At 39.0% G+C, this 25,539-nt stretch overlaps 1 protein-coding gene across 1 annotated transcript; it reads left to right on the top strand.

Moving 5' to 3' along the window:
• The first annotated feature begins 217 nt into the window (after positions 1-217).
• MYCT1 (MYC target 1) lies at positions 218-24,989 on the top strand. The gene is given in 4 exon segments (XM_053974640.1): positions 218-352; positions 354-468; positions 22,601-23,888; positions 24,814-24,989. Coding segments are annotated over 3 exon segments (783 nt in total). The 3' UTR covers positions 23,134-23,888; positions 24,814-24,989.
• The last annotated feature ends 550 nt before the right edge of the window (positions 24,990-25,539 follow it).

The following is a 25,539-nucleotide window of genomic DNA, read 5'->3' as shown; positions in this document are numbered from 1 at the left end:
AAATTCCTACCCGTATACAAGTGTTTTTGGATGTTGAAGGAATATCTTCAACATAGAAAATCTTTAAAGGAAACAGAAAGGATTTTTCATCTCTCTATCTCTGGATTTTTGGAGCTCAAAATGTTTCAGAGAAGGAGGTGATTTGGTATTGTTCTGAGTCAATTTGGTCTGGCTGAGGAAATGACGAGAAGGAAACTACTTCCCCATCTCGGGAACCATGTGGTGTTCCAAGATAAGGCAAGCACTTACTAATTCGAGTCCAGAAGCAGGAAATGTGATACATCCATTTCCTTTCAGGCAAACAACACAGTTCCGTGGCAGCACAAAAGCTGTGCTTCTAGTGCAAAAAATCTCAAAATTCAGAAAACTATTGCTCCTCTGTGGACGTGCCATTCTGTACTTGCTATTTGGATGTTATGGATAGGAACAATACTTTTACTCCAATCACATGGCCACCAAAGTTTTGGGGTAAGGATATTGATTTTTTTTTTTTTCCGAATATTCCTAATGTTGATGCAGATATTTGTTGTTGATTGCCTTAAAAAATACCTCTATATACTTTTAAGCCTCATGTTGGATGCAAAGAGTAATGAATAGGTTTTGTATTTCCTGCAGTGATAAGACTGTTTTCCAAATGTTTATTTGACAAAGTTTTATCATGTTTTTAAATGAATGAAGACAGAAGAAGCTGCCAGGGCAAAAAATTGATTGTTTCAAAAAGTTCATTACTGCAGCCAGTTGAAAAGGTGTCTATTGACTTCAGTCAATAGTCAGACCAGGTAGACATTCTCAACTGGTTAATGGATGTACTTGCACAGTAGACATGATCTGTTTCATCTCTTGATGAAAATGGGATAGCAAAGGCTAAACGTGTTTCAACTTTTGGAATGAACTCTTATTCCTCCAGAATGAAAAGTTATTTGTAATTTGTTGTGCTGCCTTATGGTGAGATTTTCCTTATTTTTATCTCAATGTGTCCAAACAAATATGTCAATTATTATCTACTGTGGCTATTTGCTTTCACCCAAATCTGGGAATAGTTCATAAATTGAAATGTATAGTGTGAGGTGAAAGTATATGCTATACTGAAATTCATTCAGGGTAATTAGATTAATTGATTTGATCTTAAAGGATTCTGTGCAATTGCTGTGGAAAATCTTTCCCTCTAAAGATTCATTCTATTGCTTGCTACGTTTAATTTCAATATTTTTTAGCAATTAGCTTAGAATGAATTATGTATCTGGTTTTCTCTATTGTATTATTGCTATTGAGCAATGATCCCTCCAAGAATCTGAACACTATTTAAAGCTAAAAAAAAATATGCATCAGCAAAATACAAATTTAGTTGCACAGAAGCGCCCTAGGAAAAGAGTGTGGGGGGGAACATACAAAAGGATGGAAAGAAGTCCCTTTTCTTTCTTGTCATAAGGAACAAGTATCTGTTGAATGCCATCTAGGCTTCCTGCAGTGACACATATATTTTCCTACTGAGAGACAATGAGACAATCACTTAAATTTTGTGTCTTGGGCTAAAGAGTAGAGTACTGATACTTGACATCTTTGATAAATACTTACAGGTTAACTGAGGAAAAATTACGGTTATTACTATTACTGTTTCAGAGTTTTTTGTCTGGAAGTTGTCTTCTGGACTCTGAAGAACAACAATAATTTTTTACAGTGAAGATGGATGTAATTCTAAAATGGCTGTTTCAGAATAAAAACTTGATGCATTTGACAACACAGAGCAGGGCACAACTTATCAGACTTATTGCTGAAAGGGCCAGCACCTCCTTTCATCCTCATTGCTCACCTGGCTGGTCTGACACTGTACCCAGCCCTGATCACATCCCATTTGTTTAGGCTCTGACAGCAGATGAACCTCAGAAATTGGGTATTTGTGAAGAGCTTTCGTGGTTCTTTAAAGTGAAGATGCCTCTCAGATTTTTCTTACTTTTCTGATAGATTTTAGGAGTGAATAGATAGAGGAGTGAATATAATTTTCTCTTTATTTCCCGTAGGTACATCATGTATGGTAGACTAGGAAGGGTGACTGTATAGTATATGTCAGAAGATGATGACTGACATAAGCTCACTGTGTGGAAACATCATTTAAAACAATAGAAGTGTGTTTTCTGACATCCTGGAGATACATGACTTGAGGTAAAAAAACCCCACCACTACACATAATAAATATAAATAAAATTTTGTTCTTTACTAAATATGAATTTAGTACTTGGAACTGATTTTTTAGGACATAGCTTAAAGGCTGTTTTCTAAGCCACCCACCATGTAGTACTGTGAATGTTACTACAGTACAATGATACATTCCTTCTCTCTGCATGTGTGACTTCTCGGCATCTTCCATGGACTCAGCCAAAGCGTAAACTTCAACATGTGCACAAAGGTTTGCTGAGAGGGACTAAGTTTGTGAGAAAGAAATCAGTGCTGTAAAAACAGTCAAAGCAACGGTTCATAAAAATATTTAATCTCTTACAATTTTATAAACCATCTATTGTCTAACAACTGATTCCCTATGCTGGAAAATATACAGGCATCCTGTTTTCTATAATAGTACAATTTCCAGTGATAACTTCACACAGTAGCTTCTTAAAAGTGACTCTAAGAATTTTAGAACAATGGACAAACTAAGCTGTCCTCTGCTTACTTATGTGTGAGCACATATAAATCATTTTACAGTTGCTCCAGGCCAGTGGAAGTGTGCTTTAAGCAAGCTGTGTAGAGAAAAACAAGATATAAACACCTCAATATAAGTAATTCTGTCTGAGTTGTCTAAATAGTCTAAACCCTTTCTCTCATGCAAAGATCTTAAAAAATTATAATATTAAAAAAAATCAGTACATCTTTTTTTGCAAGCTCTGTTTACACTCAGTGACAGACTGGAGGGTTAATAACTGTAATGCTTAGCTGTAGACCTTGCAGGAATTCTTCTTTGAATTCAGATGTTACTATCATCAATCTGCAGTATTTTTGGAATGCTAAATTATGCAGTGGAGGAAAACAACGGCAGCAAAAAAGTTGTTTTGCTGGCCTAAAATCAATTCTGCTAGGAAAAATATTAAACTCTTTTCTGTTTTGAATTAAGGAGTTTATGACAGAACTGGCACTGTCAGCAAATGTCCTCTGTGTAATGTGTCATAAGCAAAAAAATTTAGATCCTGACTCTTGCTTGGCTAGAGCTTTTTCCTACTACAGATGTTTTGCAAAGCTTTTCCATGCCTGTTTCAGATAAGTTGTCTGAGCTGCTGCCAGGATGCAGGAGCTCCTTTCTATCAGGTGCCAGCTTCTGTGAAGCTGTGTAGCTGCTGCCCACGCTCCTTCACAGCGGGAGTCCATGGTATGGTACTTTGGAAGAGGTAAGAAGAGAAGCACTTAAAGGCAGTCCTTGCTGAACTTCAGCACTGCTGATATCACATTGTAACTGTAGACAGAGAGTCTGGATTATATTTTTATTACTAGTTTCAAAAGGAGGCTTAATAATAGCTGAGTGAGAAATTCAAGGTTTGATACCCATTCATCAACAAATAATCTCACTTTTTACTGTTTTAATATAGACTTTATTGAGTTCATTTTGATTTATAAGATAACAGTGGGAGCAAAGATGTTTTCACTTAAACCAGGAGTGCATTTCTTGTAATTCCTAAAAGCATTTTCAGTTGCACACAAGTAAATACAATAAATGTCTTCAAGACAATCCTATTTCTTCAGCATAGATAGCAATATAATTTCAGATCAGGAAATTGAATTTAAATAGTACATTTGTTCAATGTGACAGCAGTAGAGAGAAAAAGTGTAAGCAGATTTTAATCAACATTAACTTAGATCCCTACACTACCCTTCAGTCTAGTTTTACTCAAGTGTCTATTAAAAATGCAACCTTAAAATTTGATAACTTAAAAACATTAAGGACAATTTTTCTTTTCTTGAATCAGAATCCAGGGTGTTATTTGTTTGGTGTGTGGTAATAATGCCATATATCAGCTGGCTTCCAGCATTTTGAGATTTCATACTGCTTGGCACATACTATAGGCATTATTGCTTGACTTCATAAGATACAAATGCACCCATGTTTTTAAATATATCAAATTTTGCCTAGTCTCTCCCACAACCCACTGGTCTTCTCTCCATCAAAATGTGTCTGTTTGTGTGAAAGAAGTAAGGCTATGTGCTCTGCTGAAAAAAATGGCATTAGGGGTGAGCATATTCTAATGCCTCAAGCTGTGTTTATCATGTTACTGGTGTAGCAATAACTATGGTTAAGGCTGTGCATCACTCTTTTTCTGCACTGGAGTAATACTTGTGAAGGGCAGCACTGACACCATCAGTAACACAGCTGCTGGGCACTGCAAAGTACAGCCTAGACAGCCACAGCAGATGATTCCTCTTCTGGGATCCTTCGTGAGTGGCACTCATGGCAGAGTTGAAGCACAAGCAAGAGATCTAGCCCTGTTCTTTGCAAGCAGGAAGAGCAGCACTTGTGGTGGCCTGTGTGGTGAAGCAGGTTAAGCCTCTTGGCTTACACTTGGGTGTCTGTGTCAGCCCATTTCCAGCACAGCCACTGGCTGGTCTGCCCTCATTCCCTCTGCTCCTGTTCATACAATGTGTACACTTTCCATTCACACTTTAGCAGCAAGAAAAAGGCTCTGGGGCCTGCCTCAGCTGTCCTGCTGGAGAAGTGGACACAGAAAGATTGCAGTTTGGAGCCAGCTGTGGAGCACTTGACAGCAGAAGTGGCAGTGGGATCTTCTTACAGGCCATTACTGTTTCTAGTCTGATGGCTGGAAAAGACCAGCATCTTTGAAGCAGAGTCACCCAGAGGGCCTTTATCCTGGTAGAGCTGGCATTGCTAATAGGGCAGAGGATTTCAATAAGCTGACAATGCAACTCCTTTCCTGGCAGAAAGGAGGAAGTAAAGTTGTGACATAGAAACATTTATAGATGATTTACACCACTGAAGATTTTTTCTTAGTAGAGAAAATCTTCAGGGTTAAAGTGGAAAAAAGAGGGAGGAAAACACAACAAAATTAGAGCTTTGGATTCAGGTGATCTATCAACCTCAAGGCTGTATTTCCTGAATTGTTATTATTCTTCTCTTCAATTCTCTTTTCTCCCTTTTCAAAATCACCCCAGTGTGTGCATTCATTCTTCCTGGTATTTTAATTCATGGCAATGAGCCAAAACAGAGCAAGGTGATTGCAGACACTGCATCACCTGGACTTTTTCCTTTCAGTTTGTCTCTTCTGTTTTGTCAGTTCTCTGTGATTTAGGAAAAAACACAGTAATTTTAAAAGTGCAATATTTGGCAGCATATCACACATCATAAGGAATTCATAGCACAAGGAATAATTTTTTTCCCAGGAGATATAATCTCTTGCTGCAGAGTCTTTGGGTTAGATCACTAATGCCTACAAAAGTTTGGAAATGGAATGTGAAAAAATGAGCTTCTTCCTTTTGAAATTATCAGATGACTTCAGACTTTACAGGCTCCTGTGTTGGAAGCAGCCGCAATAGGAGAATAGAGACAAGGAGAGGCAAAATGCTTTTTTTTAACCTCACCATGCAGTCCTGTTGTAGTGTTTTAGGGAATAATTCCTTACAGTGCTTATCCAAAATAATAGGACTATCCAAAATAGTAGGTACTCTTCAAAAAACAGAGACTTAAAAGTAAGGATGGAGCCTTACAACTGAGGACAATAGATGAAAATGGCATTCCAGTGATAAGTGATACTGCCAATTTTTACTTTCTTTAACCTCATCGCCTTTTAGCATTTAGGTAAAATGTTATACAAAAACCAGTTATATTTACCCAATAAGAATAAAAATTAAAGCAAGTCAAATTCATTAGTACATGGTGAATGGAAGGGAAAGGAGCGGAACAGTCTAAACAAATGTTATCAGAGGAAGGAATGAACCATGTTGATGTGGTGAAGTCAGACATATCTGAAAGAATATATCTGAGCTCTTTGGTCAGGAGCCTGTACTAAAACCTTTCCTGTGTCACAGCCAGCCATATATATATGTAAAATGCAGCTGAATCTGCAGCTCCCCATCTGGCATACACTGACAATATCTACAGCAACCACTTTCCTGCTCAGATTTCCCAGAGTGCTTTAACAAGCCCTGCTTTGACAAGTCTGCTTAACACTTGAATTTCAGAGTTTGAATTCTGTTTCATCAGGGTTACTAATCCACAGTTCAGGACTTGCAACTTCGGATTTTAGCTCGTTAAGGGGCTCAAACCATTGAGCAGACATTGAGCAATGTCCATAATGATGGAGTTGATATGAGAGTTAATCGTGTGTGAACAAAGCTTTCTTCTGAATCCTCACCTATGTTTTACAATCAAATAAGTACCTCATACTTCCAGATTTGCTATTATAAATTTCCTAGAGTCATAGTTCTTTATTGCTTGCCTAACTTTTCATCTTCTGACTAATATTTTTCTTCTTTACTCATTCAAGAGGGAGCCTTTAAAAAAAGGCAAAAATTGTATATGGCTAAAACTACCTTTCTGTACTCTTATGTCTTCTAATAACAAAGAGCAGCTTATCATTCATTCCTGTTTCAAAGCCAAGTGTATCTACTGATGGTAGAATAAGAGCATGTTTTGAAGAGTGTAAAATCCAAATGCCTTCCTCATTGTTTTATTCTATGCGAATTTGGGCAACCCTATGGAAAAGTAGTGTAACATAAAATAGTAAATAATAAGGAGGGATGCATTTCCTAGTTTAGTCAGAAAACTGTGAGAATTCACTACATGAAATGGCCAGGAAAACTAGCTGAAAAATACAACTCATTTCTTAGCCCAGAAGATATTGATCAGATGGACTAGTTAGAGCACAATTTCCTTAAAATATGTGCAAAATGTGTGAATGGTGGGATTGCATTCTACAAGGTAAATTGCAGACAGAAGCAGGGAATGCCTATATACCTTTGTGTCAGTCTTGTCTTGTGTGGACAGACCATGTCCTTGGGGCTGCAGATTTCCAATTCTGTCAAATAACACACCTGCAACATAACTGGCTTAGTGGATATGTAGCTGTGTTGAGTAAAGGCAATGGTGACATAAAGCCTTCTCACACTCCTCCCATGAGAGATTTTTATCAACTTCAAAATGTATTCAGACTCCTGAGCCAGGGTTCTTAACACAGAGCAAAATACCTTTATTCCTCCCAAATTCACTGAGAAATGGAATTGTCTTGTTTTCCTATAGGCAACTTGAACTTAGAACAAGCTGGATTCCCTTAAAGATGTTTAGAAATACGCATACTGGAAGACAGACTTTTAGTTGGGTTTCTGGTAGAGAAGATAGATGGTATCAGCATGTTTCAGGTCCCTATTTGAAACTCAGAGATAATTTCCCTGTTCTTCTTCATAAGAATATTCTCAAGAGAAAAATGATGAGGTACCATATGACACATGATCATATAGAAAGACATCTCTGGCTTTACAAAGGTTTCCTGTAACCACACTGATTATTTCAAGTAGATCTAGCTGAGAAGCAGATGCACAACACAGATATAAAATATGATGCATTTAAACAACACTATGAAAAACAGTGAGACCTTTATTTTAATGTTTAATCCTTGAAATGTTTCCCTTCCTATTACCAACTTTAAATCTAGAGTACCTACATATTCTCCTTCCAGCTCCTCAGTGAAATGCTACATGATGCCACAAATTTAATAGTGAAGCCATATTTCCAGATTACTTCACCAAATATTTACCTTGAATGAATAATCTTGTGTGTATGGATGAAGAACACTGGCAATATCCCTGCACACTGAATTTGCAGAAATCAGGACTATGAAATTCCCATACATCTCAGCAGAGTTTTTAGAATAGGGGCCAGTTTTGCTTTTGTTACTAATGCCATACATGGGGACATCAGACAGACTCTTGAGAACACAAGCAAAACCAAATAATGTCAACACCAGTAAAACTCTGCTTTGCCTATATAAGAACTGAGACAGCCTTTTTTTTCCACTCTTGGAGAGGGCTGTAGGACTGTGCATCCTCACAAGCCCAGCAGCATGAGAGTAACTTTTGGTGCATGGCTTCTAGAGCTACAGATATTTCAGTTGCTTTCTTTTCCACTTCAGATGAGATATTGATCTGCATGACAATCCTGTGATAGAGATACAGAAAATATCACATAACTAAATTACTTCTCAAGTGATCAAGTAGTCTGAAGCTGATTTAAGTATGCCACATAATTTGAACAAGAAACATGGTAGTCAGAAGACTTCTAGGGCGAGTGAGACCCACACACACCACCTTTCCTCTGCTTGAATCTGTTAAGATCTCTACAAGGAAGACTTTATTGTCCTATCTATCAGGTCAATTTCACCAGAAGATCTTCCCCTTTCCACTTCCCCTGAGCTGACTTGGGATGTGTCACAAGGCAGCAGAGGAGCAGCCTGAGCCAGTGACTCAAAGAGGACACAGCAGTCACATAAATAGTGGTGATACTGAGAGCAATAGCAACAAGGGTGTGGGTTTAACTGAAGGAAGATAAAAGACAGCATGTGATTGTGAGGCATTAGCAATGGCAGCAACTGCATTTGAACATCAGCTCTGGAATGCCAGCATGACAAAAGTGAATCTTATTTTTTTGTAACGCTCAAGGTCCCTGGGTCCTCGTCTGAAGTCCTCCAGAAATATTCTCATTTGAAAAAAGAAATAAATCCATGATCTGCTATGTAACTAAAAATGAAGGCATTGCTCACCTTTCCCTTCTCAGCTTCAAGATATCCCATTTTCTGTTCCCCTTCAGCTGTGTTTGGGAAGAGCTGATCTGTATGCCGCTTTTCAGTTGGATTTCTTATGCACGTGGCAGTACTGTTTGTTGTAGTGGCTGTGTCCTTTTACTTCATCAGTCTTATGCTGTCTTCTGAAGAGGAAGAATTATCAAACTATTCCAAATTTAATATTATTATGCTAATTTTTCTATCAGTTAGGTAAAACATGAAAGTTTTCGCTTCTATTACTGAAGTGAAGGGGACAATAACAACAGTCAGATATTGATAAAGTCTGACTGAGAGAGGCTTAGACTGAAAAAGTTAATATGTAAATGCATTCCAAGATCTTATGTGCAAGCCTGTCAGCGAGACAAAAGTAGATACTAATGAGGAACCTATTTTTTTCTTTGCCCTTATTCTGGCAAGCCCAAAGAAAAGAGCATTATTACTGTAGTTGGATGAAAGCAACAAACTATGTCACAAAGAGAAGAGACCAGTCTTATTCTTGTATTCTGTCTACTTGGAGCATGATTTCTTCCTGGTATATAAATTATTCTTTTAAAGTGAGTCTGTCATCCTCAGGCTGTGTTTTGTGGCATCCTAATTACTGCTTTTCTGCTCTACCCACTCCGCTATACAGCCATTGATTTATCAAATGCTTCACCATCTTTAGCAAGAAGGACACCAACCTGTTGTACTAACAAAGAAAAGGAAAAAGTTTTTCTGAGTATTATTTAAATAATAATCAAGAACACAGCATGCACACATTTTAGCAATTACACCTACATTATTGTTACTAATTGTTACATGAGCTGCCATCATTCTTTATCCACCAAATGCAGAAATCTGGTCTGTCGAAAACAAAGTATATTTCTTCTTTCAAGCACTACACCAGGGAATGTTTTGGAATGTGAAAGTGTCACATAAAGCAACTTAGGGCTCTGTGCTCTCCCCAGGACAAACACCCTGAGGCTTCATGGTCACCTGCTAGAGTTCATACTCACATTTGCTGGTCAGCACACTATGGGCGCCATGGTTCTGCCTCAGTTCTTCTTGCAGAACTTATTGAAGGAAAATGCTCTGCATTTATACACAATTTTCCATTTTACCATTGTAATATTTTTTAAACTTGAGTTAAATGAGTTAATAATATTTGTTAAAATCTTTTTGTGCCACACGACTGGTTGTGTGTGGTACCACCTCCCTTATACAGAAGATTAATCTGAAGCATGGAGAGGGAATAAATGTCCAAAATCAAAAAACCAGAGCACAAGGCAAAATCAAGGCTCAAGACTGAATCTTTTTCTTAGTAAGATTATTTTCATTTCATAGCCATATCCTTTTGTCTGGAAAAAAAAAATAAAAAAATTAAAAATAGTCAGAAAAGCCTATCAACATTTATCAGCAATGCAATTTTCCCCTGCTTTTCAAGGTAGAAGTTTCACTTCTTATACAAAAATGTACTTATTCTGATTTTGAAACTTATTGTACTTATTGTACTGATTGTACTGAAGTTTGCACCAAGCAATCCTAAATTATTCTTCTAACATAATTTATTCCTTTCTACTTGAAGAGGCAGGAAACACATTAATTTGATTTTCACATATTGAAAATGAGGCAATCATATTTTAAGATTTATCTGTTAATTGACCATAACCAAAATTCCACCAACTATAAAAATATATACAGCATTGTTATGAAATAACACCTTGGAAATTTTCAGCTAAATAAATGGGGGAGAAAAAAAATAGTCAGTTTAATATAATGTGTAAACTTCTTTGGGCTCTGCCAAATGCTTGGTGAAGGAAAGAGTCATGGCAGTTTCTGTTTCTCACCAGAGGCCTCTGCCTTGCTTCTCTGGCATCTTATTTGCAGAAGAAAATTAATTCCTGTTTTGGACATTTGCATTCACAATCCAGCATCCTAACACACACTTATGACATATTTGACCTTTGAGTGATATCTGTTAATTTTAAACCTTTTCTTTTAAAAATTAAGTTACATCAATACCATCTCTCTGTTATCTAGGTTAATAGAAGGTGAAATAACCAAGTGAAGGTGAAACATGTGGCTTCTGTGGGAAGTGCATAAGTCATGCAGGCATACTACAAACAAAGAAGGAAGCCATTGATGGCTCTGTTAATTGAAAAGTGTAGGAATCTCTGGGCAAGCAGGACCTGGGCCAGCCTGGTGCAAATACAGCCTCCCAGACACCACTGGCTGACGTGAGACAAGCACAACATCCTACTTCATACTGAGTCTCCAGCCTGGATCATTTGTCCTAGGTCAAGCAGAGTTGACTAATACTCCCAATCAGTGATCCATTCATTTAGAAATTATGCCAGCATTTCTTAGCTTGTGGTTGCACAGATTTTTTATGACTGCTACCTAATTGGATCTCCTAGCCCACAATGATATAGATATTCATAGAAATATTTGGTGCACTCTCCCAAACAGATCGATGTTCACCCAGAAAGTACTGGGACAAAGAAAGATCAGTTTTTGAACCTCAGGTAAGTAACTGAAAAGTACAGTACTACACAAACATACTTCGGTGTTCTCAAAATGCTCACTATTACACCTGTTTCCAGAGGAAGATGTGCAGCAGGAGATTTTTTTTGCATTACTGGATGTAGGTCAGGCATTACTGTAGTGAAAAAAAAGATCACTATTCCTGCTCCTTGAGTAGGAATACTTTAGAAAAGTTTATTGGATATTTTAGAAAAGTATTCAGCAAAGTTCACAAGCAGCTCTTCCTTCCATTCTTCAACTTTGTACATATTTTTAAATTTTCACCTGAAGAAGGTCCTTGTTTTAGCAATCTCAAAAAATGAGATTGTAAATAGAGCAGTAAACAGTATTTTCAATTACATGTATTTTTGAACAAGTAATATAGAAGTTGGACTGACAGCAGAACACACTGTGGCAGTATTTCAAAAGCAGTATGTTATGAGTGAGAAAGGACCCTTTTGGAGAAACTTCACAGTTTTGAGCCTCAGTAGATTTCCTTCAGCTTCTGCCAAGACACTATGCTGCACACGTTTCACTAATTTTATCCATGTTAATCACAGAATCAAAGAATAGTTTGTATTGGAAGGAAATTTAGAGATCATCTAGTTCCAACTTGTCTGCCATAGGAAGGGTTACCTTCCAAAACCTTGCTAAATACATGATGTGCATTTAAAAGGGAGAGCAAGAGTTATGGAACTGTAAAGGGGAGATTACTCCTCTCCTGGGAAACAGGGAAACAGATGAGCAGGTTGCAGGGGGAGAGGGAGAGAGATTGCACTGCCAAAAGCAAGGAGCAGAAACAAGGTCCTGCCTCTCAGGTGACAGAAAGGGACTCTTGAGCCTCAGAGGGACATGTGCAGAGCTTTCAGCACTACTGCAAGCGCTGCGTTGGGAGCCACTGTGTATAGGATGCACTAGGAAGGCTGAAATGCCACGTTTCTTTTCTGGTATGGATAGTGTCTCAAGGCACTCAGAGTGTGCTTTCTCACTCTAAAACTTTTAAAATATTCTTCTCTATATTCTTATAAGACTTGGGCTTCCAGTATACTTCCTGGCTTTTGTGGGTCCTTAAAGTAAGAACAAGCTCCACCTGAAGCTGTATCTGGGTCAGACACTGACAATAGAATTAGTATGGTGGGACTGAGGATGTTTTCTATATATTCTTCACACTACATTCTTCCCAATAACCCCTTCAAAACCTTGTGCTATGTTCTACCCCTGGCTGTCTTCTGTTTTCTTAAATCTAGACTACATATTTCAGTATTTCATCCTTAATTTTAAGAATTTTAGAAAAATCTGATTGATTTTAAGGTCTTTTCATATATGAGATTACTTATTCTCAGGTGTAAATTATTTTTATCAATTAAATAATAAATATAATGTCATATTGCACTGTGTCAGATTGTGATTTAGTGTTTGATTTAGGCTTATGCAGAAGCCATATAGCTTAACTCTGCATTTGTGAGGTGGGTAAGAATGTCTGGCCAGAGGATTGCTTGCTGCATATGTGGAAATGATCAAATTCTATTACTGTTTTTGTCATGCATTAGGAATCACAATGAAACCACATGGTAACAAAGTACGCCTGAAGGACTCTTTGCTTTGTTTTACGTAGTTGTGCCCAAGGCATTAAATTAAACATGCTGACATCTCTATCTTAGATGTTTCCTTCTGATTTTTACAATTACTCTTTATTTGTCATTCCAGTAAAAATCAACTGCCAGTAATATCAAGGGAACATCATTAATTCTGAATTGGTTTGTGGGGTATTGAGATGGCATATTCCACTCTTCTGACTTTTTATCACAATGAATTATAGTATTAGTAATCAAAGCAAATGTACTCTGGTTGCATGAAGATCATTCTGGATATCACTGTGGATGTCAAGAAATATGAATATAAGAATAGACTTGGCCTTATGCTCCTCCATGAGCACAGATATTTGCATCAAGGTACAAAACTGTGCAAGCTTTACATCTTTAAACTTCTGAACACTTTTGCTGTGCCTTGGTTTACCTCACTTTCAAAGCCTCTGCAAAATGCTAGTCCTAAGTGTTTATGGTGATGCAATTCTGAATTTTTCTGGGTTTTGAGGTACTAAAAACTTCTCTGTAATCTTCGATTGGAATGTTTCTCAATAGCTTTTTCTGATTCCGTTTTAATTGAATGAAGGTGGTTTCTGTATAGTTTCGATTTCCAGCATCAGTTTCCAGCAGAGGGCAATCTTGTTCCTAGATAAATTCGTCATTTGTGAAGTTAACCCTGTGATGAACAATCAGCCCCTCTGCATTTCAAAAGGAGCATTAATCCAAAATCATGGACTGCCCTTTTTTTTTTTTAACTTGTCATTTAATTAATATTTTTTCTGATGCTTCTGGAAACCATTTGCTTACCAAATAGAAGAAAATCTTAGAAACTGCACAGAATTATGTCAGTGTGGACCTTGTCATTTGTTCTACCTTCTTTTTTCAAAACAGGATTAACAGGATTGACTGATGTTGCTTTTTAAAATCTTTACTGGGTGTTGATGCACTACATTCCTGGATTATCTATGCTAGTTCTTACCTGTTCTCATAGTTAGATTTTTAATTTCCTTTGCTTTATTTTAAACCCAGCACTTCTTATTTTATCTGCCATGGACATAAAAAAACCCTGTTATTAGGTGAAGTGGGAGAATTACTCTCTGTTGCTGTAGAAAAGAATCTTGCAGTAGCACAGGCTGAATAAAACATCCCTTTAGCAAGTTTGTGTCTGAACTCAGAGCTCTAATATTTCTGGCAGCAACTGAATCTCACTTATTAGTTCTTAGGTCCTGCACAAGTCTACTTTTCTTTCAGCTTATTTTCCCCTACAGATTCTGTTTTTTTGGACATCACAACTACCTAAATCACCTTGTGCTGTAGCTTGTCGCTCAGTCATTTTACAAGAGTAATGTGTGAAGTTTCTTGAAGTTTTGGCATGACTAAGATCACAGCTGGTTGATATTACGCAGCAACTGATTCATCCACCCAGCTGAATCATGGACTGCCTACAAATGATTAATGAGAGGTTGTTTTGGTAACACAATTAGTGGCAATTGGGAAGATAGTAATATCAACACTTGTCAGATATAAAGAAATTGCTTTTTTGAGTTCAGCATGACAACAGTAGCACAGGAGCTGGCAACTAATACTAGCCCCAGCTTTAAAATGATTTCTTGGAGCTTGGTAGAACCAGCATAAAATTTCTAGTATTGCTAATCACTTCAAGCCTTCTGTGGTAGAAGAAGGGGTGAAGAAGAAGTGGTGGTTCTTTGGGCCTCGGGTGTACTTTGTTTCCAGACCCTCTGGGATACATGAGGATGAGTAGCTGTAGCCTGTCCAGCTTAGAGATGGACATTTCCTATTGCTGAGGAATCCATTCAGTGCAGGTAGCTCAGGGTACAGCTGCAGGGTCAGCTGCAGGCTGTGTTCTAGGGGGCAGGAGGCTGAGCCCAAGCCAAGAGCCTGTGACCTGCTGACCCTTTGCAAAAAAAGGGCCCAGGGACCTGTGGCCCTGCCACGGGACCGGACACTTGGACTCTCGGAGACAGCAAGAGCCAAACACCCCAGATTTTCCCATCCTTAGACTGTGTGTGAGGGGATAAAAGCCTAGAAGTTCCTTTGTTCTGGGTCCCTCCTTGGAGGCACCAGCTCGAGCTGCTATTTTGTTATTTAGTTATTGCACCATGATGAAATGATTTTTAAGATCTGGAGTTCTGAGACTCTGCTGTGGGACCAGGGGTTGAGCGGTAAGGAAACCTGGTCTGACTGTGTGGGTTAAGGGGTGTAGTTGCAAAAGGGCTTCTGTCCCAGCTCTGGTGGTACAAGTGTAACTTCCAGAGTGGCTCCTGGTTGGTCAGACATGGACATGTCCTTAACACTGTAGCTGTTAGGAAGTTGCTATCAGTTTGTTCAAGCTCCAATGGACTGTGGCTGCTCCGGTCTGATTTTGCACAGAAGAGTCTGTGTTATGATCGTCTGCTAATGACTTAGCTGAACCTTGCTTGAAACCTGAGACTCCTCAAAAATAGTGTCTGAACCTATTGTTACTATCAAGTTAATAGATTTGTAATATGCAATGTAGAATGTAATTAATGCTTTAGTACACTAGCTGGTGCTCTATACTAAGCTGTGCAATGGATGTGTACGGTATGAATTCCCGTACTGGTTTGTATGCGTATTATACCTGCTTTTGTCACCGAGCTTTCATTTTGGGAAAAGATCATCTCAGTAAAAAAAGGCTGAGCTGATTTTTTCATGTTTGAGCTCAAATCCTCTACTAGTTATCAAGACTTTTCAGCTTTGGGTCAAGGCAAGCTGAAGTTGTTTGTGCAGATGTGTGTGCATGTAGGGAGAGGAGTGCTTACCAGCTTAAACAAGTTTTGAGTAACTGGCATATGACATCACATAAAGGAGAGAGAGCTAGCAAAAATGTGAGACGGAAGGAAATAGAATGGAAATAAATTTTAAATTCTAGAATTGTGTTTTGAAGTATAAAAATAACTCTCTTCCACTCTATGTCACAGTGGTATGCACTGATAGATACTTCTTGTTGCTAATTCAGCTGAAATCAATAAGCTTGTATATTTTACCTCTGAGCTTCCTGGAGTCCCCATGGAATAAAAGCTGCATGTCAGATGCACAATGTCTCATGCTAGTTTGGGGCAGGTGGAAAAAAAGAAAAATAGTAAAATTACTCTCAGACATTTAAGTAAACGAACAGAGTCTTGCTCTAATGTAGTACAAGTAAAGTGTCTCTATAGAATGTTGAGTTTAAATGCTGAAAAATGCCATTCTTGGGTGACAAGCTACCTTATCACTTCTAACAACTTTAAAATAAAACTTCTGTTGTGGTCTAGGAATGACACTCCTCACTTTAGTGTCCCCCTCATCCCCCCCAAGGCTCTCCCAAACCAGACTCCATTCTCTCACTCTCCAGAGCCTTCCCCTTCCAATTTCCTTCCCGCAGGGGGGAGCTGAGAACTGGATGTACAAAATGGTGAAAATTATCAGGTTTTGATAAGAACAATTTACTGGGATGTACCTGGCTCTCAGCGGCCATGTGATGGAGGCTCGCCAGATGGCAGACACGCGAGTGGCCGCCCCCAAGTCTCTGCCAAGACCGGTACGGATGGCGGTGATCGCTGCGGCGTGGGTAGCGCAGCAGAGGCACAGAGCATGAGGAAACCGAGGCAAAGGAATAAGGGATGGACACTTGCCGAAGTCTCCAAGGATTTAATCTCAAAGTGGGGCAAAGCAAGTGACAAAGCTGAACCTGAATAAACTACTTTTATAGGGATGGGGGGAACACGGGTAGGACACAACCTTTGGCCAATAGGAGGGCATTAGGGGAGGGGTGCAGGGTAAGGGCTCCCAGTAGAAGCCAACATGGGGAGGGAGCAAACCTTACAATCCAATTCTGCTTCGAGGAAGGGATGAAAGACAGGGAACACTCCAGAACCAAAGGAGTGTGCTATCTTTGACAGACAGGGGTGAGACAAGGGAACAAGGGAGGTATACAGGTGGATTGACATGTGGATTGACATACATTTTGGCGGGGAAAACTGTGGTGAACAACTCAGGACTGAACCATTAGGGAAGCCAAATGGGGTAGAGAGACTGAACCATTACAAACTTATAACAAGGAATATCAAAACATACTACAGAAGAACAAACTGTAAAATTAACAGACTACCACACTGGGAAGAGCAATGAGATAAGAAAACAAACAGTAACACCAGCAACAGTAAAAGTATCCTAATGTGGGTGATTTACATGTAAAAACAACGAAAGCTCGGTGCAACACAGCATGACAATGAACCAACAGGTTCCCTACCCTGCCACGCTTTTTGTCCCACCTGAAGCCACACCCTTCTTCCTGGAAGTGAGTGTTCCTTATTTTCACCCTATGAGGTGGCATAAAATAAGACCCTAGAGTGCCCACACAGCTCCAGGCTCTGCCCCCTCATGGCTGTTGCAGAACAATTATCTCTGTGCTGGCCAAAACCAAGACAACAGTTTAATTATTACTCTTTGAATAAAACAAGAACAATGCACTATCAAAAACAATAAAAATTTAACAGCTCTAAAACATAAAGACTGCAATATTTGGAAGTCACCCACTAGAAACCAAATCAGGTGTGTAGGTATCATCTCAGCCTGTGGTGTTTTCTGACTTCTTGTGCTTAGCAATAAAATGAGCAGAACAGATGCTTGGAAAGCTGAGTGGTTCTTTATTCACTAATATTGGCAAAGATGCAGCTCAAATTCATTGTGTGTCCACAGCTTGACTGAAAGACTCTTCTCTACTTCTCTTTCCCTTGCATTCAGTACTTTCTAGTGTCCTCCTCCACCCCATCCTGGTTCATGCTCTGAGATGCTCTCACTGAGGGTGCTGCTTACATGATTTTGAAAGGTACTTCTCTCCCATTATGGCTAGCTGTAAAGTTTTACAAAGTATATATTTGTGAGCATGTGCCCACCTTAATTTTACACCTTCAGGAATTTACCATAAGGGTATAGGAAATACACAAGTCCCAAGGATATCCTGAGGTCAAGGAACAAAGTCCTATTGCAGCTCATTGCAGCCAGAGCTGAGGGCAAGAGAGACATTCCTTAGGAAAATGAATCCACAACACAAATGTGTTTTGAATTCAAAGACATGGCTGATGTGGTCCATAAAATGAAATAAAATGAAACTCACAGAAGTAAAAGGTTGTCCTAGTACATCTGCAAGCCTACATGATAGAAGCAGGATACTCTATCATGAAAAGCAAATCTATTTTATAAAAATTCTGGGTATTTCAGGGATTGATGCATCTAGGTAGGGATTGTGATGCTATTTTTCAGTGAGGTAAACCCAAAGGGAGGAAGAAGAGAACATAGTACACTTCTGACAAGACTTATTGATTGGTATGAGCCACCTTTGGTTGACCCTGCTTCAGATGTCCAGGCCAGATGGGAAAAACATTTTCAGGGCCCAGTATTAGGAAAAACATCTTATCAGCCTGTCTATTGTCACATATTACTAATGTGATGTCTAAATTGTGTCTAAATTTCCCTGATGTGGATTCTGTCAAGCGATCCGCACTTGCCAGAGGTTATCAATTTGATAGGATATATGCTATCACTCAATAGAAATGGAAAGTTATGAAATTTTTAAAGAAAGCTTCAATGACCAAGAAAAAGTTTTGCTCAGCAGATGCAATAATCCCCTGTACAAATGGTAGGACCACATTTCCATAACACTGGGTGCAGAAACTAGAGAGGAGGAAACAGAGAGACTTCAAAAGAAATTGCCTGATCTGGAGAGATGTTGGGCTGACAAATGTGCTGACTTAATGTTCAGATCTGGGGGTAATATTAAGAAGTTATAAATGTTACTATGGGTCCCAAAATGCCAACCGTTTTTGTATGGTCATGTTGGAAGTCCCACAGATAGAAAGGTAAAGTGGCTAAGATATCCAATTGCTTTTTTACCTGAGCCTCTCATTTCTGGCTTTGTACCTCAAAGTCTGTCCTGCATTGTTGATAAAAACCTTTGTTCTTCACCTCAGCTGGTGTTACAGGTGAGAGTGGAGAATTGACTGAGGTGAGGTACCAAATCTTTTCTGTTATGGCATAATCAAATAAAGCAGGCAGTGTGAACAACCTGAGAAACATACAGATCAAAACATATTTAGGAGACTGGGCCCTGGGTAGTTGTTGTTATTAGCAGCATCCCTAACTTATCCCCAGATCTTCTTACTATTTTCCTTAAAAGCAGAGGACAGAATGACAGGCACAGTGCTCAGGAAACTGTAAGTTATTACAATGGCCCCTTGGGAGACACTTTGTATCAGTGTCATTCTGACTCCCCGGAAGGCTAGTTCTGCTCTGACACTGCCCGGATTAAGGAAGAGAAAAACAATTTGGTGAAGGCCAGCTGTTCCACTCAAATCCCAGGTGCAGCAAGTCCCAGTCTGCCTTTGATCCTTTTCTCTGTTTGATAATATTTTCTCCAATGTACCTCAGGGCTGTGATTGTTGGACATTCTAAAGAGGAAATCAATGGGCATAGATTTACAATTCTACAATATAAGGTTTTAGAACAGAATTACATTTCTGTGAAATTCATCCTCTGCAGGGAGTAAGCAAAGAACGAGTTTCACCCAATAGTGACCCACAGTTCCAACTGAAGTCAGTGAGATTTTGGGAAGAGAAAAAATGAAGTGTCTGTAACCAGTGGGTCTAGTAATATTTCTGTAATAAGAAACAAGGGGGTTAAATGTAGGTCCAAACAGAAAAGAGAGCATATGGAATCCTGGCAACTGAAATAGTCAGTGTAAACCCAGCTGTGTTTCATCAGGGAATAATTTGACCCTCGATTTTTCCATCATATATGGAGATAGAGAAATAAAAGAACTAAACAAGTTAAAGAAAATGACGCCATTATCCAAAGGGATAATTGTCTGTGCTGTACCTCCAGCACAGGGGAACAGCACGTGGGAAGGACTGAAGAGCTGCACTCAATACTTTTGTCAATTCCCTTATCTGCTTTTAATAGTGTGAAACTCTGGTTAGATTGTGCAGGTGGTGAAAATCATGACTTGAGGGATGCAGGGACAAATCCTCACCGTGGTGCATGGCAACCCCAGAGCCAGGTACACTTGTGCTGCTTGCTGTGCTTCTGCTTACGCTGGAGGCTGCTGAACCCTGTGGAGATCCCCTTTGCCAGCTGAGAGCCCAAAGAGTTGCAGGGATATCCAGTGGCAGCACAGAGCCCTGTGCCTGGGGGATTCCTTGGCAGCCTCAAGTATAACCCAACTAGCATTTGAGATGAAGTGCAGAAGAAATGAGCACAAGAAAGGATTATTTCTTGCTCCACTTTCCCATAGCCAGGGACAGTAGTAGTGCGTGGGAAGTGCTGTCTTCAGGACTCCCCCTGGGATTTATTCAACTGGAGGTCACCAAGTCCTGGTTCTCCCTGCCCACCTTTGGGAGTATGAGTAGGAACTTGCAGTAACAGAATGTATTAAATCTATTAAAGTGGCTTAATAAGCTATTCCTGACCAAAAGGGGCACAGTAAGTCCTGCTTTGTCTTTTAAAGATGTTTTATAAAGGGCAGAATCACACTGGGCTTGTGAGAAGGCTGCTTATAAGTGATTTGATCTGAAGCCAAGAGTTGCAGTGCAGGATGCTGCCAGTGGGTTCTCGCAGAAAGCTGACCAGGCAGCCACCCTTTGTCTTTAGTGTGTCCAGTCAAAAGTTTTTGAGTTGTAGAAATGAGAGCTTAAAGAAAATTTGTCTTTTAGGGTCAAGTCTGATCCGCCTCCAAATGAAAGGATACCAAAGTGTTCCTGAAAGGGAGCAGTCCCCTGCAACAATATCCAATTCATTATCCCTGCCAGTCTTTATTTGAAAAGGATAATGTCATAAGCCTACCTGAAAGCAGAGGTTACAGGCCAGGAACAGTAGGATTGTGAGCCTTCCAAGTATGAATCACATCACTAGCAATTTTTCCCTGAAGGGAGAAAAGTAGGAAGTTAGATAAGGACGATAATAATGACTGCTTCTTAAAGTGCAATTAACCAATAAACATGTACATTTATTCTACTGGAAGCAAAGATAATGTATCTTTCCCCTTTTCTGAAGTGACCTGTCCTTAGTTTAAGGCTGCCTTAAAACAAAATAATCTATTCCAGGGTGCCAGTATTGAGGTGCCTCTGTCTGCAAGTCAGTCCTGCCTGGCACATCTCCTCCCTCTTCATGGTGTGCTGGCTGCTCTCCATAGCCATCACTCAGGCTGCTCACTCTTCTTGCATCTTTAGCACCTGCTTTGGCCAAGTCCCACAACTTAGATTCAATGTCATTATGCTAGGGTTTGGGAATGACTGTTTGTACGGCACCATAAACTCAGGGGAAACTCTTCAGCAGCTGCTGAAAATTCTGAGCCTAGTCTCAGCTTTTCTGGCCTCTAATGTCTGCATCCCAGTCCTGGAGTTAATACCTTCTGTCTGGCGCAGTGTTATTGGGCCTGCTCTTCAGTATGCTCTAGGAGTTACTCACCTTTCTCTATCTAATGAATACATTTTCCTTTTTCACAAAAATGCTTCACAAATATGAGAGAACAATACAGTCAGAACAAACATGTTTCAAGGTGTCCCATGGATATTTTTTGCTTATTCCCTCTTTGCTCCACCAGTTGTCAACATAGTGTTCCTTCTTGTTTTAGATCCAAGCCCTTGGATTTTGAGAGAATCTATAAAAGTTTTCCATTCATTTCAGGCCTTATCCAGGATTACAAGTATATCTCTGGGCTTTTTACAACAGCAATAATGCTGGTGCTCAGTTGCAAACCAAGTGAAGTTTTCTGAAGTACCTGTCCTCTTCTTAGAAATATACAAAGAAAAATCACATCTTTCCATCCTGTGAAACCATGTGGGAGAGAAAACAATCCTAGTTTTGTTTTTCTGTTTGGTTTTTCTGTTTGGGTTTTTTTCAGATCTTGTAGGCCTTGAAAACATTTCTAAAAGAGCTAGAAATCTACTTTTCTTAATGGCAGATTAATCCATCTTTAAATTGGGCACTGGGGATAGGAAATATTCAATAGATTTAGTATTATGAATGGCTATCTCTGACCATAATGATTTAGGATGTAGTCATTTACATTAATTACTGTGAGGATTTAAACTATCTGTTACTCAGCAGTAAAAGGCTGGGAAGTGTTCTCATGTTGTAATAAATACAGAGCTTACTCCATCAAGAACATGGCAGAGAACATTGCTGCTTTAATAGGTGAATTTGCAAACACGTACACACAGAACATAAAGGTCTATAAGCAGAAGGACAAGTCTGCATAAATCCAAACCTCCTATTGCCCAGAGAAGGAAATACTTGGCAGTTTTATAACACTTGGAGCTGGTGGGTGGCTGATTCCACGAAAGGCTAAAGACTTGCCTTGGTGCAGAAACTGATATTAAATATAAGTTATTTTCTGGATCTTGTTGAATTATGCAAATTAAACAAGCAACAACAACAACAACAACAACAACAACAAAAAAAACCAAAAAAACCCCCAAAAACCCACAAAACCCCCAAAAATCAAAAAACAACACATCGAAAAAAACCCCAAAATCCCACAAAACATCAAAATGCTGTGTAATAAGAGCACCCTCAACTGTTGTGTTTGTGTTGTGAAGTTCATGTGTTACCAAGACATAAGGGCCATTTCATCTTTTAAGGAGGCTGGCATTTAAAATTAATTTTCTTGCAGGAATATCCTTCAGAGTTACTTCATTAACTTTGAGATTAATTTTTGCTGTATTTCAGAGCAGATAACAATAGCCTTCACAGTGTCCATGGTGATTGGACTGGTGATTGGAGGGATCATCTGGGCATTTTTCACCTGCTTGTCCCGTCGCAGAGCTAGTGCCCACATTTCCCAGGGGAGCCCTTCATCCTTCAGCCGTCGGTCCAGACCTCCCTCCCATGGCCACACTGCCAGCAGGACTGGATTTTACCGCAACAGCAGCTGTGAACGTCGGAGCAACCTCAGCCTGGCCAGCCTCACATTCCAGCGGCAAGCCTCCTTGGAGCAGGCCAACTCTTTCCCCAGGAAGTCAAGCTTCCGTGCATCCACCTTCCACCCTTTTCTGCAGTGTCCTCCCCTGCCTGTGGAGATGAACAGTCAGCTGATCACCCTCACTCCCACAAATACCACCACAACCCTTGTGGGAAGCACCACCAACAGCTTGAGTCAACCTGAATTCCACTGGTCTAACAACAACCTCCGCATCTGCCACTCCACGCAAACCCCACCTCCCGCCTATGAAACCATCATAAAAGCTTTCCCAGAATCCTGAGCTTCGTCCTCGCTGCAAACACACATGTGCATCTTAGAAGGAACCTCAATTATCTCAACAATTTTCTGTGCATGATGAAGATCTCTGAGAAGTCGCCAGATGCAGTTGCAGTTGCTTTCATGGAGCAATGCAGTTGCAATGCAGTTGCAATCATGGAGTGATTTCATGGAGCCCAACATCCCACTATCTGAGAGATCACTTGTCTTTGCACTGCTAGCTTTTATTTACTGCTCTGCTGTATGCTTGCATATTTATAGTGTTGTATCTTTAATTGCAGCCATTGTCTTTTTATTTTAGAGGGAAAAATGCTGCCGCATAAAAACTACATCATTTCTTGAAGAAACAGATAATACTAGAAATTACTGATATACACAGCACATCAATGCAAATTTCACTTTTCCTTTTTTTTTTTTTTAAGAAGTTTTGATTTTACATGTTTTTGTTACATTTTCAGAGAGCACCTCCTGTTACCCACCTTCTTGCTATAACACCAGAAGAGCTTCAGTCTGAGGAATTTTAGATGCAGACCTTTTAGAGGATGCAGTCCTGGCTGCTGTAGACCTCCTGTTCTGTTGATTGCAAAGATCTGATCAGAAGAGACTCCATATTAAGGATGCTTGTTTAAAATTCCCCACAGTGTGAGGAAGAAAAAAATGTGAAGTATATATCGCTTCATGCACAAAGAAGTTTTGAACAGCATACTAAATGCATGATAACAATTATAAAGAATTTTCTGCCTGCAACCATCAGAACAGGTAGTCATGTTTTAATACCCAATGAGGCTGCATGGGCAGAACTCCTCATGTTTCATTTTTCTAGTTCTGGCTATCCAGATAAGCAGTATGAATGACAACTATTTTTTAATTAAGTTTCCTGATTTCCTATGGGATTAGTCATTTCCTTATTTCAAATGTTTTTTCTCAAATTGTACCAACGTTTAATTCTTTCTTTTATTCACTGAAATCTTGTCTTTTACTAAAACAAGATTTCAAACATCTGTGGCTGAATACAGGGATTGTATAATGAATTGGGATATAAAGATAAAGATGAAGTATTTAGTTGAGGCTTACATGTATTCTTGACTTTTATATGTGTGTCATGCCGAGCTAACTGGCTTAGTAGAGACTAATTGTACTGATATGACAAATGTTCAGGATTTGGAAGTAACAGAGACAAATGGGACCCAAATTAAATCTTATTGTATCAGTCTCCTGTTAAATTTCTCGTGTTCAAATTAAGGGTAAAGAATTTCCACAATTAGAGGAGTGTCCACGCTCCACACTTGCAAATATGCTGGTTGTTTCTAAAAGACTTGGGCGATACCAGCCTCAGGACTCCTGATTCTGAGGGGGCTTCTGCAGGGAGAACAAGTTCTTGTCTCTCTTCTGGGAGAGACAAAGATTCAGCAGAATGGGCAAAATGCTTAACATCTCCCAGATTTTCCAGGCTTTTGGAGACTGGCAGCAAGCATCCCTTTGCTGAGATCAACATCCCTCAGGAAGCACTGGCATTGATCTCTGATCTACAGTATTCCAGCCCAATATCCACCCATTTGCAAATAATGTTATAAACACTGAGCTTACAAGCAATGCTTACTGTAAACAACAAGTATTCCTTATTGTAAAGGCAAATTATTTTTGCATACTATTTACTGACTGGATTTTATTATTTTATTTTTAGTGTGCAGCACATCTGGAGAGATGTATGTCAGTGATAGAAGAACAACGATTTACAGAGTTTACAGAGCATTTTACTGCAGACACTATGGGTTCTAGCACACCCAGAACTTGCTAACAAGATTATAACACTGCATTTGGCTGATTGTAGGCTACAGACTTAAAATAGCAGAAGAAAGAAAAGAAAGAAAGAAAGAAAGAAAGAAAGAAAGAAAGAAAGAAAGAAAGAAAGAAAAGAAAGAAAGAAAGAAAGAAAGAAAGAAAAGAAAGAAAGAAAGAAGAGAAGAAAGAAAGAAAGAAAGAAAGAAAGAAAGAAGAAAAGAAAGAAAGAAAGAAAGAAAGAAGAAAGAAAGAAAGAAGAAAGAAAGAAAGAAAGAAAGAAAGAGAAAGAAAGAAAGAAAGAAAGAAAGAAAGAAAGAAAAGAAAGAAAGAAAGAAAGAAAGAAAGAAAGAAAGAAAGAAAGAAAGAAAGAAAGAAAGAAAGAAAGAAAGAAAGAAAGAAAGAAAAGAAAGAAAGAAAGAAAGAAAAGAAAGAAAGAAAAGAAAGAAAAGAAAGAAAGAAAGAAAGAAAGAAAGAAAGAAGGAAACAAAGAAAGTTATGCTTTTTCATTCATTAATAATTTTTTTTTACATTTAGAGTTTTCTGAGTCTGGTGAATTTCATGTTCAAAGTGTTATTCCTATAGAATAGGTATGCAGCCTATTCTAATCTACCTACAAAAAGTAGAATTC

This window comes from Vidua macroura, chromosome 3 (assembly GCF_024509145.1).
Source record: "Vidua macroura isolate BioBank_ID:100142 chromosome 3, ASM2450914v1, whole genome shotgun sequence".
NCBI classification, from domain to species: Eukaryota; Metazoa; Chordata; class Aves; order Passeriformes; family Viduidae; genus Vidua; species Vidua macroura.
Note: the sequence above shows the minus strand (reverse complement) of the source record. Positions and strands in the feature narration are given on the sequence as shown.